Consider the following 14659-nt stretch of genomic DNA (forward strand, 5'->3'; position numbering starts at 1 on the left):
AAAGCGCTCAGCTAAGAATGATTTAAAACATCTGACTGTGGTTTGCCTGCATGCCCAGCACTGTTCATGGCAGACCTGACAGCCCCTGTGTGCCTTCTGTGAGTAGGACAGCTTGTCCTAACACAGACAAAACACAAAAATGAAGCAGTGCTTAGCAGCTGTTTGTCTGAAGAACCACCACTTAAAAAACCAAGCCTTCTGTCACACTCAAAAGCAGTTGGAAGCCATGAGTTTAGGGGCAGTCCTGCAGCCTGGAGTGGGCAGAGTAGGCCCAGACCCAGGCCCAGGCCCAGACCCAGGCCCAAAACCAGGCCCAGGCCTAGGCCCAGACCCAGACCCAGGCCCACAGCTCCTAGCCCATTTGCTCTGGTGCTGCTGAGGCACCTGCTGCGGTAAGGCTGTGTATGGAGGTGCTGAAGTGAGTGGTGAGCAAAACTGGGGCAGCCGAGGGGGCTGTGGAGCCCCGGGGTGCAGCTTGGGGCCTACTGCCTCCATAGGGCGGGGGAGGCCCAGGGCTGGGCCGCGGGGAGGCCGCAGGCTGCGTCAAGGCTGCTGGGTGCGTGGATGTTGCCATGGTGACAGGCCTGGCGGCGAGGCTTTGGCGGAGGATAGAGGTGCGGGGCTGGGGGGGGCTGTGGGGCTGAAGGGACTGACGGGATCCCTGCGGGATGGCAGAGGCTGGGTGCGGTGCTGGGCCCTGGGACTCCCCCACTTCATGCCCCCAGCCACAAGGTCCATCGTGCCCCATGTGCTCCGCAGAGGGTCAGCCTGACCGCAGGGAGGGAAACGGATGGCCCCCAGCCTCCCTGAAATGTAAATAGGCGATAGGAGTAGTGCTGCGGCCTTGGAGGCTGCTCTGCTGCTGAGGCAGCTACAAACAATGCCCCCCTGCCCAAGCAGCCCTGGCTGGGTCCCCTGGAGGGCCACAACAGGGCCTGAGGCTGTGCCATGTCACCCACCGAACAAATCCCCATCCCACCGGCTGCCCCATCCCCTGTGTTCCATCTGCCCAGCCTGAACTCAAGTTCAGTGCTTGCATATGACAGTCACAGAAATGGGAGCCATTGCACCCAGAGTTTTGGTGTTCCTATACACCTGGTCCCATCTGGTTGCATGTATTTCTGTAGAGCAAGCGAAATGGAGGTCCTAGAGGAGAAAGAAGAAGAGGAGCAAAAGGAAGAAGAGCTGAAGGCTTTGGAGGTCAGCAGTGAGCTTCACGACACAGACACAAAACTGTCTGTGGAACAAGTCTGCTTTTCAAGTGATGTACCGTAAGTTGCACGTGTGTGTCAGTCACTGGGATGAGCAGAGACAGTCCTGCGGGGGGTCCATGGGGAAGCTGCATGCTTGTAGCTGGTGCTGAGGCTTGTTTGTGCAAGGCAGGATGGGGGGAGCAAATTTAGGCGAGCCTGGTGAGCTGTCCATGTCTGTGAGTAAGACAAGATAAATCACTTCATTTTCCATCCATTCAAGACTGTATCAAAACACTGTATAAAGATCCCCCAGTCCTCTCGGTCTACATTAGCTTGCCATCACTCCAGAGAAGCTTGGCTATGTCAAAATCATGCCCACTTTAAACGATCTCTTCTTGGATATGAGCCCCATTTTTTTCCAGCAGGGAGCCCTTCCTGTGTTTTCATAGCAGATCATCCTGTCTAAATTGCTCCCCACTTTATTACCTGTGTTTCTCTGCCTCCTTCTGCCTCTCAAGTGATTTTGACTGGAACAGCATCGACACATCCCAGTTACCAGACTCATACAAGGTGAATTCCCCAAGGGAAAAGAAGCTGCTGCGCATTGCTCACCATTACCACCAGCAGTTTGCTCACCTCTGCCCTGAACGCAAGCCGCTCTTTCTGCACCCTGTCAACGAATGTGGCGTGGAGGTAAAGGGTGGTGTGGAGATGGGCCCAAGCTGCATAGTTTTGTCTAGTTATGGACCTGTTGCTCCCCTGAGTGTGTGGAATTGCTTCTTTAGATCAGCTTCCTCCAACATTTATTATATAAATGGCATACAAGGCAAATAAATAAATAAATGCCAGAGGATATAGAAGCCAGAAAGTGCAGTAGCTATTTGTCTCACATGAAAACTAAGAGATCTGGCTCACATCTGCAGTGTGGCTGAGATTAGCTTGAATTTTTAGGCACTAACAAACACAAGTGTCTACTGGCACAAAGCATCTTAACTCCATGCATTTCCAATTCTGAATGGTGATGAGGTGTACCATCAGTATGTTGGTATGCTCCAGGGAAGTCCTGAGTGTAAGCTGCAACAACCAGGGGTTGTCTGAGGATGGCTTTGGACAAGAAACTGCACCGGTAATCTGTTGGCTAATCAAAGTCCTCTTGTTGCCTTACAGAAGTTTGTGAGCACAACAGTGAGGCCAACCTTGCTGCCTTACACAGAGCTGTACCACTGGGATGGCTGTGCCAGCTTTGTCTCTGATTATCTCACTATGGAGCCCCTCAAGTGCCCTCTCACACCGGTAAGAAAGGGGCTGCAGTCCCTTCAGAAACATCCCCATGATGGAGGTGAAAGAAGGACGCAATGTGGAAACCCGAGGGGCTGGGATTACAAAGTCCTTTTGTCCCTCCAGCACCTCACAATTACTTGGCAATCCCCCTAGAGTCATGGGGGTGGTATGAACCAGCAAAAGCAAAGGGACCAACCAGTCTTTGTTAGCAAGGACTGCTGATATCCTTCATTGTGCTCCAAACAATCTACATGAGCTCCATGCTGGCCAGGTGTGTCCCAAGAGTCCCAGGGGCTCAAGAGACACTTTGGTGTCAAGAATGTGTCTTGATTTAGTGGACAAAGACTGATCAGACCTAAGCTCCAGTCTGATATATGGGCATAGATGGTGTAAGTAGAACACTTCTATGTTCACTTTGTGTATTGTTCCCGTTGCCTGGGGAGTGAGGACCAAAAGGAAGTATGTTCCCTTTGTGCTATAATTTAGGTTATGAGTCTTTTGCTTTGAAATGCTGCAGGCAGACCAGCTGGAAATGGAGATAAGCCCCATTCTGGTGTTGTGGTGGTTAGCATTAGATTCTCAGTAGCCTGGCAAATTTGTCCTGCACATCTCTCCCTATGGTTAAATTTGCACAAGATTTAGGGTCAGAATTTCTCCACATTACTTCGTAAGGAACTTTTAGCATCTGTAGTTTATGTATGAGTTTCATCTCAACAGACTCCCTATGGATGCAGTGCCCAGGGATACGAACAATGCCCTCTCTCTCTCATTCCCGGGGCTTGTTTCAGCTTCAGAAGACAAATGCTGTGAACAGATATCCCTTTCTTTCAAGCCCACTTCACTCTATTCCCCAACTACCATCCTGAAGTACCAGCGAGGGAACTGCTTTGACTTCAGTGTGCTGCTGTGCTCCATGCTGATTGGAGCTGGGTACGATGCCTACTGCGTGAATGGCTATGCCACCCACGACATATGCAGCTTGGATGAGACTCTGGAGGAATGCCCACTGCTCAGGAAGCCACAGGAGGTGAGGAGTCCTGCAGCGAGCAGGCAGGCGGGAGCCTGGGTGTCTGGTTCTGATAAGAAAACCATGACATTGGTGAGAAAGACAAAGCATACTGGAGGCCAGTGAAGCTGGCATCTCTGGTGTGTCCGCTGTGTGATAAGAATGAGTGTGATGGCAGGCTGTGGGGCACCCAGCCCCATTGCCTGTTTGCTTTCTAATCATGTTATTCATTTAAAGAGGGCAACAGTCTGCCCACGCTTTCTCCCTTTTCTTGATTCCTGCTGGGTTTAACAGCAATTTCTTGCTTTTGTGGAGGCAGGTACCAAAAGAAGAAGTGAAGAAGTCTAACAAGTATAGAGTTAAGTCCCCCCCAGACATGCGCAGCAAGTTTGAGCTTCAGCAGGAGGCCAAGAAGAAAGCAGAAACTGAAGCTACTGAGAAAAAGGAAAGAGAAGAGAAGGGCATGGTGAGTCAGCAAGGTCTACCCTACTCTCAAACTCCATTAGCAAGAGTTGAGACAATGGGTAAGAGTTGAGACATGGGTAATAGCTGACCAAAGAAAGGAGCTCACGACCCTCCATGCAGTACCGTACAACTCAGATTCTGGCCATGAGCACATGGTTTCTGGAAACACGGTGTGTGCTAGCAGAGGAATATACCCTGAGCATGTACTACATCACTGTTCTGAAGAGAATTAAGGGTTTGGAGGTCTTCAAAATTGGGCAGGGGAAAGAATAAGGTTGCTGGTGGATTGGACTAAAGTGGCAATAAAGTAGCAATAATTACTGCTCTGTCTTCTGGACTACAGGAAGCAGAAGAGCCCAAACGTGACCATTTGTGTGGCTTACGGGTGCATGCATGGGTTTTGGTTCTGTCTGGCAAGAGAGAGGTTCCCGAAACTTTCTTCATTGATCCCTTCACGGGGAACAGCCATAGCACCATGGATGAGCAGTTCCTTGGGATTGAGAGTGTCTGGAACCACAAGAACTACTGGGTGAACATGCAGGACTGCCGGAACGGCTGCAAGGTAGAGAACTCTTAAACACCCCTGCACCTGAAAAGGACAGTCAGGCTGAACCCTGAGGGAGTCCAAAATCAGTGGTGATCCAGGTTTCTAGTTACTATTCCCCTGCACTGGCTCTAGGCACGTAATTCTGATTACTTAGACATCAGACCTGGTACCTGGAGCTAGTTCCTGGCATCCCACTCTCTGAGCTAGCAAATATGGATCATACCTATTAACCCTACACAATGCTGGAATATCAGCTTTGAAGGCTGGCTGGACAACCATTCTCCCAACAAGAACTTTTAGGGTAAAATCTGTTAAGTACAGCTCAGGGTAGGAAAGATCTTGATTTGGCTCTTCTCACACCTTAGCTACTGCCAAGCTGATAGAAAGGCTGGAAGGAGAGGGGCTGAATCAGAGTTACTTTAGGCCCACCTGGGACCATACATGCCTCAAGGAAGGAAGCAGAAGCACTTCCCTCAGCCATGGCAGAGATACCATGAGGAAAAGGACCAGTAGCCTTCCAGGCAAAGAGCCAGTCTTTGGCAATCCACCAGTGAGCCAGAGATCTGATGAGCTCAACCTCACTGAGATCCAGGGTGTCCAGAGTCTGCAGGTGTGCAGAAGCAGTGTTAAGTTTAGTGTCAGGCCCTTGAGGCTGCTCTGTATTTTTGTGGATTTCTTCTGTTTGGCCTAGGATCTTGTCTTTGATTTGAGTGATGCTGTCCACTGGGAAATCATGCTTTCAGAGACTGACAAGCCTCTTCAGCTGCTCCTGGGTGCTGCAAAGGAAAATGAGCTGTTTGATAGGAATGTGGATGACATGGTGAGTGACCTGAATGGTTAGCACTCAGCCTTCCAGTGCACTGACCTTTGGGACACAGGAATTTCAGAAAAATAAAATTAAAACAAAAGTTTTCTGAACATCCTCTCTCTGCTAGTCAGCAGACAGCTCTTACAAGTTGCCAACCAAATCTAGAAATAAAGTATGTATAAATGTTATGTTGTCTTGCTGGAAGAACAAAATATGATAAAGCAGGCATTACACCAGCACAGCACTACGGAGAAACACTGATAACAGTACATTCCCTCCTCCTCATATCTAATCTTCTCAGCTTTTGTTCATCACCAGGGATCAAAACTTCTTCTGTGGTCTGTATAAAATAAGCTGGTCATTAGTTTGAATGGCAAAAGTCACATTCATAACCTGCCCAGCATAAGCGTTAGCCACATTTCGTTAGGCTTGGAATAAGATGTGCCTAGCAAGAATGCAGGGATGCAGTAAACTTTACCTTCCCTGAAAACTGCGGCATGCTGCTTGCTCCTGCCCTCTGGCTGTGTGTGATTGATACAGCACATAACTGTGCCACTGTGTTGCGTTGCACAGGATAAAATGTGGCCTCGTGTGAGTTGCTCGCTGATTGCTGCAGTGCATTCTCCAGAACCAGAAGGCCTGGCACTGTGAGAGAAATTACCAAAAATGAAAATTTTTGTTTCAACAGGAGGAGGAAGAAGAGGAGGAGGAGGAGGAGATAAGTTTTGCCATGCCACCGTCATGGGTAGCTCCAATTCAGATATCTCCCAAAGGTGCGCACTCTTTGCCTTTTGCTTGCCTTCCAGCTAATCTTTTAGTAGATCTGGAAGAATTCTGCCTTCAGGATGTTTGAGGTACAGCAGCAAAGTGCAGTAGATCAAGGCATGCACTTGCTATTGGTTTGAATGCACCTTCTATGCACTGTCTCATTGTGGATGGGTAGTCCCCATAGGCACACACACCTTTCCTGCTAACTGAATGATTTTGCCTGGGATGGACTTTCTGTTACCACTATGCATATGGGACTGCCTGCCAATCTTTCTGACACCTCCCTTGCCTACTGCAGAGTTTGAGACCCGCTGTTCCCAGGGGAGGAAGGTGATCCTCTACAAGAAGGCAAAACTGGAGAAATGGGCACCATACTCCAATGGAAATGGGCTGGTAAAACGCCTCACCGTCTACGCAGACTCAAACTGTAAGAGGATGGAATTTATTTCACCTTCTCTCCCTGACCTTAGTTTCTGTTGACAAAGAGGAATAAGTCTTTTTATGGTAGAAGTCATCAAACTAGATTAGAATTCATCTATTAGGATTCATCTATAAAGTGCCCCAGTGCACAGAGCCAATTCTAGTAACTATGTGGGCTGCTTGCACAAATATCAGATGAATCCTACCATTTCCAACTGGGTGATGTAAGGCTGTGAAATTGCATGTCTCCTGCCAGATACCAAAGCAGTAGAAGTGAAAGAGTGGTTCAAAAACCGTGAAGACATGTTGGATATGAGAGAAGTGAATAAACAAACACAGCTGATCACAGAGTACTTCAGCCCAGGACACCTCTTCGGTCTCAAAGGTATTCTAGTTCATCTGGGCAACCAAGACATCATGGGAATCTGTTCTAGTAGTTGCAAAAGCCCGAAGCAGGGGGGTTGCAAACATGTAGGATGAATTGCATAGATTAATCATATAGTCTCTGAGAGTAGAGAATTGGGTTGGTTGTGCTTCCAGTCCTGGGCAACACTTTCCCAGCATAACAGAAGGTGACATCTGTATCATATATAGTGATATATACTTTTACCAGTAAGGTTGAAAACTGTCTCCTTGGGATGATATTCAGTCTCTCAGTGTTACGCAGCTGTAGAAGACAAAGTCCTGCATCAGAAGTGCTACTGAAGCAGTGTTTCTCCCCAAGAGGTTGCCCAGTTTCTGGTGTGGAAAGAGCAGAGTCCAGACTCTACTCACTACTACCTTGCTGTGTGAGGAAGGCAGTGACCCTGAAAAGCTGTTCTGCCATCCTCAGGCCATGGTATATTGTTTAACAGCAGTGAGGATATAACATTCCCTTCCCACACTCTTTGGTGCATTTGATTTGTTGGCTGCTCAAGAAAATGAGACTTCCTCTGGATGTGCCTGTGTTCACAAGTATTGTGATGACTAGTTGTGAAAACATATGCAATCTCTTTTGTGTCCTTAGTACACACCTATAAGTCAATGAACCCACAGACTGAACGTGTGATGGAGTTCTACACTGAGACACGAGTCGATGGCCTCCAGAAACTTGCTGAAAATGAAAACGAGATGAAAGAGTACTTCGTGGGGCGAGATGACTTCAAGTACTTCCAGCACACAGAGTTTCGTGCTAAAAGAAAGAAAGTAACTTTGGTTGACACCAGAACGGATGTTAACTCCCGGCCTATAGTGGTACGGCCAAGACAGGAACAGAAAAATATCTGTCACAGTGATATTTATACATTGCAGAACATGCTGCCTGAGGCCTTAGGTTCATTCTTAGTGAACACAACCAAGGCAAAACTCCAGATGAAGCATCCAAGTCTTGTTCAGCTGCTGTCTTTCAATTGCTTGCTTGACGCAGCCACAGTGTACGCATTTGTCCCAAAACACACTGAGAACTCAAATGAAACTAGGAGATTATGACCTGGAAAATGTGTGTCAGAGGAAAGAAAAATAGCTTAACGATGATTTTGGAAGGAAATTTTCACGAGATTCCAAACAGTTTTGTTCTGACCCCAAACTAATGTTCTGTGATGCTGACAAAGTGTCCCGTAGTGCTGTTACAAGCAGGTACCTCTGTCCAGTCAGATCTGATTGGGAGAACAGATGAGAGAGGAAACCTGACATCTGGTGGTATGGCTCAGACATTTCATCTGCCAAGGCAGAGCCATGCAATGGCCTTTGGGTCAACACCAAACGTTTTTTTTCCCCCTTCTTTTTGTTGGGGAATCTGGGATATTTTGTTGTGCTCAGAATACCTTGCTTCCCACAGCTCCATCAGACTGAGATGCATCCCAAGCTAACTTTGAGCTTGAAGAGCACGCTCAGCTCCACAAACAGGAGTCTGTATTGCTTTAAGCAGCTTTGTGTTTGTTTTTTTTTCAGGGACCAACCATGGGCCAAGGCTTTAGGAGTAGCTGCCACATCCAAATTGGGCAAAAAGGCCCAGTTCTTGTCTCGAGCTTTGATTTAACTCTCCACAAATGTTGCCATTTTACTCTGTGGTCTAACTTGCTTCCATCTCTTTCTCTTCACTTAGCAAATCAAGGAGTGTTTCCACAGAAACCTACAAAAGCCTGCTGATGAAGATGTAGCAGAACGTGTCTTTCTGATCGAAGAGGAGATGATCCAACTGACATACCACCTCAAGGATAAATACATTACAGCCTCAAAGAAGGACTTCTTCAAACCAGCTGAGAGCTATAGGAAGCAAAGTGAAATCATGACCCCAGAAATGTGCATCACATACCAGGTATGGAGAAAATCTACCTAGATTGAGGAGCACTTCTGGGTCATGGGGACACAAAGGGTAGGTGCAGTGTCAGTGGAAGCGTGGCATGGCATGGCATATTCATGCTCAGCTTCTCCTCCATCTGCTCATCAGGTAGTGTATATGGCCACTGAGATCTTGCAAGATGCTGACTCAGCAGCTGTTTGTCTCAATCCTGCAGATTCACGACAGGGAAGTTGAAATTTCCTTTGCTGTTCTCTCTTAGAGAGACTACAGCAGAAAAGCAGGAGCAGATTTTAACTCAATTTCTACCATAGATCACAAAGCTCGGGTCAAGCTGTTGTTTAAATCATCCCCAGCTTACTCTGCAAATTCAGACAAGATACTGAGGCTTTATTTATTGCTGATAGATAGACAGACAGATAGCTTTAAATAAAAGAGATCCCCAAAAAAGGAGAGTGCTGTCATTACGCCAAATTCTCTCATTCGTGGAGGGGTCACTCTATTAACATCTCTGATGTGAGTCTGTAGTCAGAGGAAGAAATCTGCCTGCATCATCTGCAGTGATACTGCACAATTACGCATAAGAAATCAGATTACCAAAATACATATGCTATGAATATATGTTTTTTAATTTATATTTCTGGGGAGATGCAAATGCTGGAGTGCTGTCTTTTCATCTCTAACCCTGTAAAAACAGTCTCAGCCAAATAATAGGAACATTATCAAAGAGGTGGAGGACATGCAATCTGGCTGACATTACTGATGGACTCAAAGTCTAGGTGAACTCTAGTCAACTATTGACAACGGGTTGGATGTTTTTGTGGTGTAAAGCAGTGTCCTTATATTGACTTAGCAGAATGGTGTCAGTTTATGTTTGCAAAGTACTTGGTCCCATGTACCCAGACAACAATGCTGCCTTTCACTAGCTTATCTGCTTCCAGGCGGGGTCCTCTGAGCAGCACACAAAGCTGGTTCACCTGTACAAATTGTTGCGAGAGCTAACAGAGGAGGAGAAGCAGCTGAAGCAACAAGCCTGGAGAACTCAAGCAGAGGTAATAGGGAGCTGTCCTCACTGCTGTCAGCATGGTCAGGAGTGGAAACTGGTTTCATTTGACAGGTTGCCAAAGCCTCATTCAGCTTAGGCTGTGATAAAAATAAAACTCTGGTGTTGTGAAGCTGGTCTGCATGCTGAATGACCAAGTTTGCAACCCATCCCTTGTTCAGTACAGATCTTGTATAATATATGGAGAGTCACACACTTTCCAAGTCTTGCTCTGTTTGTTCTCAGGGATGGAAATGGTTTCAGAGAGAAATAACAGCGTGTGAATTGGGGCATCCAGGAGTAGATCTGTTTGTTTTCTTGCCTGGGAATGAAACCAAAAAGAAAGGATGTTGTATGTAATGTAACCTAATTGCAAGGCATTTCCAGGAAACCGTAACAGTAATATCAAAGTGATTTATTTTGTAGGAACAACTGTAGGGAAATACTTCACAAAATACACTGCTTGTACTGCTAATCATACTGTGACTGGTGTAACAAATTCATGTGCTTAGAAGTTTTTGTGGTGACTTCACGATAAATTCAGTCATTCTAGCAAGTGGAGACAGAGCAATTGGATTTGATTGGTTTTTTAATTCTTTTTCTGTGAAAGAAAAACCCCTGGAGAGGAATGCACAACAGCAGCATGCAGAATATTAATAATAGCTAAGGAAAACCTTGCAACATTTTTCAGAATTGTGAAGAGTGTAAACTGTGACCTCATGAATTACCTCCCCAAATTTCTTAGTCTTGATGTATTCACAGACAAAATATTCCTGTTGCTTGTGCTGTGTATCCTGTGTACTGCTGTGACAAAGCAAAAAGCCAAAGCTGTTACTGCAGTTTCAAATGAACTTTTTCATAAAGGTCTGGGATATATTTAACCTTGTGCCACACTTGTGGCATGCAGCATCTGCTCTGTTAGCATGTGAAAATGCTGTCACTCGGTGGGAAAGTTGAGATGTCTTTCTTCTGATTGCTTGGAAGGTGCTAAAAATTCTGGAGATCCGTGAGAATGAAGAAGCAGACATTAAATTGTCAGCTTCAATATATGATACAGAGAGAAATGAGAAGAAAAGACAAGAGTACGAAGCCATGGTAGGTGGACTTTACTAATCCCAGTATTAATTACATGCACGCAAATTAAACCCAGAGTAAGCATTTTCTGTCTGACATATTAGCTCTGAAGATCTTTTAGTATTATTAGGAGATACAGGGCCAAATCCCTAGCAAGTTGAAAATATGACATGGCCTTGTTAAGACCTTCTGGCTCTCTGGCCACATCAGAGAGAAAAAAATAAATAAATGTTGTTTTATTTTATTTAGATAACAATTTAATAACTAATCCTTGTTAATTATTTTAATGATAATAGGGATTAGGAGGGGAGTGTGATAACGGAGTCCAAGCTGCATCCTTACAGCCATTTCTCACTTCATTAGGTGTATGTGCACATGTTTGCACATTTCGTTCCTCTATGAATCAGTTGGTTTTTTTGTTTTCATTATTACTTGCAAAGGCAATTTTGTTTCAGGGTCTCTCTCAGGGAATTATTACCTTATGAATGTAGTGAGCAAATTAAAAAAAACTTGAAGAATAATTACTTCCAGCTTTTTAAAATCTCTGGTATGTTTCTTGTGAATGATTTTTAGACTGAACCTTCCTGATTGGAGAGGTTATAAGAGGTGATACTGGGTTTTATATGCCAGACATCTGGCGTGAAGCACAAACAGAGGCAAAGGTCCAGGAATCAGCTATTTGGCAGGCTACAAATTAATGGCACTCAAAATATCCTATCCAAATACAAATGCCTTTTTTGGAGCCCTACTTGCACATTTTATGTAAGATAAATCTCTGCAGTCAAGGAAATTAGGAAAGATATTAAAAAGGGTGATAAAAAATAAATGACAGAATGAAAAACACATTAGTATTGTACAGCTAATGAAAAGCTACAGATTTGGTCAAACTATAGCAAAAGGAAACATCATTTCCACCACTAGGTTGCAGGAGTTTAGGCTTTTGCTTTTATTTTGCCTTATTATAGGGTGTTTGGGGAACAAGCAGATGGGATTGTGACTCTTTCTGTCCTTCCCCCTTCAGATGAACGCAAAGAAGGATGAGTTCCCGGGACAAAAGGAACAGGATCTGGATTACCTGGCACCTTTTCTTATTCAAATTGGCAGTCCAGAGAAAATGACCAAAAGGCAGGCCCTCCGCCTCAGAGACGACTGCCTGAGTGATTTTAAGAATCGTCTGGTTTCTAAGGCCAACATCATCCAAGCTCATTTTGAAAAGGTATTCCCAGCCTTGCTCCATGTCGTGCATGTCACTGGAGTAGTTTTTGCACTGGCAGGGGGGTAATACACATCTCATCGTGACACCAGGCAGGAAACAAAACTCCTTTACCTTTAAGGGAACCCTAGACACACCTGTGTCACTTTGTCATTAACATGTGAGATCAAAGAATGGAATAGCTCCAGAGTCAAATTTAGTCCTTGTTTCAAGCAGTGCTGATTTGGTTCTCCAGTGCTTCTTAACTATGGTGAAGCAACACATTCTGGTCTTGCAGCCTCTCACTGGTCCGTGTGTATTGATTCCCTTGTTTTCTTCTTCTGTGAGACCTCATCTCAGACTCGCTGCCTCTCATGAAAATAAAGCAGCCCTTATTTGTGGTTTCCTTCATCTCGGCTACCTGAACTCTAAGTTGCACTTCTGTGCATCTCCACTCCTCACTTTCCTTTCTATTAGCCTGACTTCTTGCCACTCTCTCTCTCAACAGGAGGTAAAAGAGCTCCAGAAGAAGAACCAGCATTTTCAGGAAAATCAGAATCAGCTCAGCGAGAAGGAGGAGGCTGACTTCCTTGCTGATTACTCTGAAACCATGTTCCGTATCCACATTCTAGCACTAAGACTCGACAGGTACAGGGAACGATGTCTTGAAAAACATTCAGGGGAACAGGGAGGTCTACCAGTCAGCGTTCCTAGTTACTGAGCAGTGAAGCTGTTCTGTGAAACATTCTACTCCATGTCCTGCTGCAGCTTTCCTCTGATAATTCTACTTCTTGTCCTAGGGAAAAGCAGACAGCACCACAGAAGTACCTTGCTCTTGAAGAGAAGCTGCGCAAAGACCCTCGCCTAGCAGAGCACCTCGGTCATGCCTGATTGCTTCTTTTTTCCTTCAGATCAGACACTGGAAATTAGTGCTGAAGTCTGTTAAAAGCAGCCTTAAGAACAGTGAAAAGGTTTTCCTATTTGCCTGCAAGAAATCTTGCATTCTCATCAGGTTCTGCTAAAAGTCTTTGTGCACCTGTCTCTGGAGTTCCAGGGGATTTTAATGAACCTGTACCATCTACTATCTTAGGCAATCCACTGTCTTGCTAATAATCATTCCCTGATACCAAAAAATAGAAGCCAGTTAGTTGTGTTGCCACACAAGTCCCCGAACCTGCTAGGAATCGATTCCTGATGTCCTGGACTAGGCACAGCAGACACATCTGGTGGTTCTGCCCACAGCTCCCAACAACTGCTGTCTTCAAGGAATAATCTGTAATGATCATCTTCAACAAAAGCTACACTGACCGCAGACAGAGGAAGGTAGAAATGTTTGGGTTTTTTTTTTCTGGTGATAGAATAAGGTGCATTACACATGAGATACAGCATGAGTCAGAGCAGATGAGACTTTGTTTACGCTAGCTGCCTATTTTAAGTGATAGATACTTTAATCAGCTTTTATAGAGAACCCCTATGACTGCCTTTTTTATTGCAACAGAATCATTTTCTCTTGCGCTGTTCTCATTGTAGAAAGACACCTAGCAGAAGAAACTCATTATACTTAATCCAAATATAACAGGTCATTAAAATCTACCACCTTACCCTTGCAAAGGGTGGCATCCAATTAGGTGTTGATGGAAGGATGATGCACTCCTTTTGTGTGCAGCGTCTGCGTCTCCCGGGGAGGTGGCTGACACCACAGCAATTCTCTGGGTGTGACTGGGCCTCCCAGCCCCTGAGTTTTGCAGCTCTGAGGGCTTTTGTGATAGCACCTGGCACCTTCAGGTGTCTGACAGCAGCAGCTCAGGGCTGCGTCCTTCCGTCAGTGCTTTGCTGGCGTGGTGACCTAACGCAGCTAGGTCACATAGAGAGAAAGCTCTTACCACAGAATCACAGAATGGCCTGGGTTGAAAAGGCCCACAGTGCTCATCCAGTTCCAACCCCCTGCTATGTGCAGGTCACCAACCAGCAGCCCAGGCTGCCCAGAGCCACATCCAGCCTGGCCTTGAATGCCTCCAGGGATGGGGCATCCACAGCCTCCTTGGGCAACCCATTCCAGTGCCTCACCACCCTGTGTGTGAAAAACTTCCTCCTCCTCTGTGACAGATAAATACGGGTACCTGGGTAAGAACCCAGCACTGAAAGAATTAAAGGAATATAAGGAGTGAGACAAAGCAATTCCCGAACCACAGAGAGTGAACTCCTGCAGAATGACGGACCGCAGAGAAGCAGGGAGGAAAGAAATGCTGAGGGCTCAGGAAGCAGGAGAGGAGCAAGCCAGCCTGCGAGTATTAAATCAGCATTAACTCAATAACAGATGCCAGAACAAATTAACTTAGAAATCCTGTTACAGGCAGCCATCGGGGACACAGCTGCCTGCCAAGAACCAGCCAACGCACACTGCAGAGAGCAGCACTGCACCACCCAGCTCCCTTCTGGTGGAGCTGCCGGCTGTGGGTCCATTCCCGCCTGACGGGAACCCGAGCGAGGCCATGTCACCACCCACAAACCCGAAACCCCGCAGCGACCCTATCTATCTCCGCCCCTCTTTATTGGCTGGGCCGGAAAAGCTCCTCCAAGAAGCC

The 14659-nt window shown here is 46.1% G+C and overlaps 1 protein-coding gene and 1 long non-coding RNA gene across 2 annotated transcripts; one reads left to right on the plus strand and one right to left on the minus strand.

Annotated features, from left to right (window-relative positions):
• Nucleotides 1-500: 500 nt before the first annotated feature.
• On the plus strand, nucleotides 501-13698 carry DRC7 (dynein regulatory complex subunit 7). Its single transcript, XM_010717848.4, has 18 exons — nucleotides 501-614; nucleotides 1128-1271; nucleotides 1712-1886; nucleotides 2361-2486; nucleotides 3307-3501; nucleotides 3800-3946; nucleotides 4289-4507; nucleotides 5184-5312; nucleotides 5989-6073; nucleotides 6367-6495; nucleotides 6745-6873; nucleotides 7495-7721; nucleotides 8572-8784; nucleotides 9708-9818; nucleotides 10793-10903; nucleotides 11904-12098; nucleotides 12583-12722; nucleotides 12875-13698. Exons 2-18 carry the CDS (start codon nucleotides 1138-1140, stop codon nucleotides 12963-12965), a joined length of 2556 nt encoding a protein of 851 aa, XP_010716150.2. The 5' UTR covers nucleotides 501-614; nucleotides 1128-1137; the 3' UTR covers nucleotides 12966-13698.
• On the minus strand, nucleotides 9377-14646 carry LOC146543464 (uncharacterized). Its single transcript, XR_014886062.1, has 2 exons — nucleotides 13677-14646; nucleotides 9377-10130 (listed from the first exon to the last, which is right to left on the minus strand). It is a non-coding gene; the product is annotated as an uncharacterized LOC146543464 (long non-coding RNA).
• Between the last annotated feature and the right edge of the window lie 13 nt (nucleotides 14647-14659).

Source organism: Meleagris gallopavo, chromosome 13, assembly GCF_905368555.1.
Source record: "Meleagris gallopavo chromosome 13, MGAL_WU_HG_1.1, whole genome shotgun sequence".
Classification (NCBI taxonomy): domain Eukaryota; kingdom Metazoa; phylum Chordata; class Aves; order Galliformes; family Phasianidae; genus Meleagris; species Meleagris gallopavo.

What these genes read in the sequence shown, in the direction of transcription:
- DRC7 (XM_010717848.4), top strand. Translation starts at nt 1,138, where the DNA reads ATGGAGGTCCTAGAGGAGAAAGAAGAAGAGGAGCAAAAGGAAGAAGAG. An exon ending in TCAAGTGCCCTCTCACACCG is followed by an intron (nt 2,487 to 3,306) that starts GTAAGAAAGGGG and finishes CTTTCTTTCAAG; the next exon opens with CCCACTTCACTCTATTCCCC. An exon ending in CTAGCACTAAGACTCGACAG is followed by an intron (nt 12,723 to 12,874) that starts GTACAGGGAACG and finishes TTCTTGTCCTAG; the next exon opens with GGAAAAGCAGACAGCACCAC.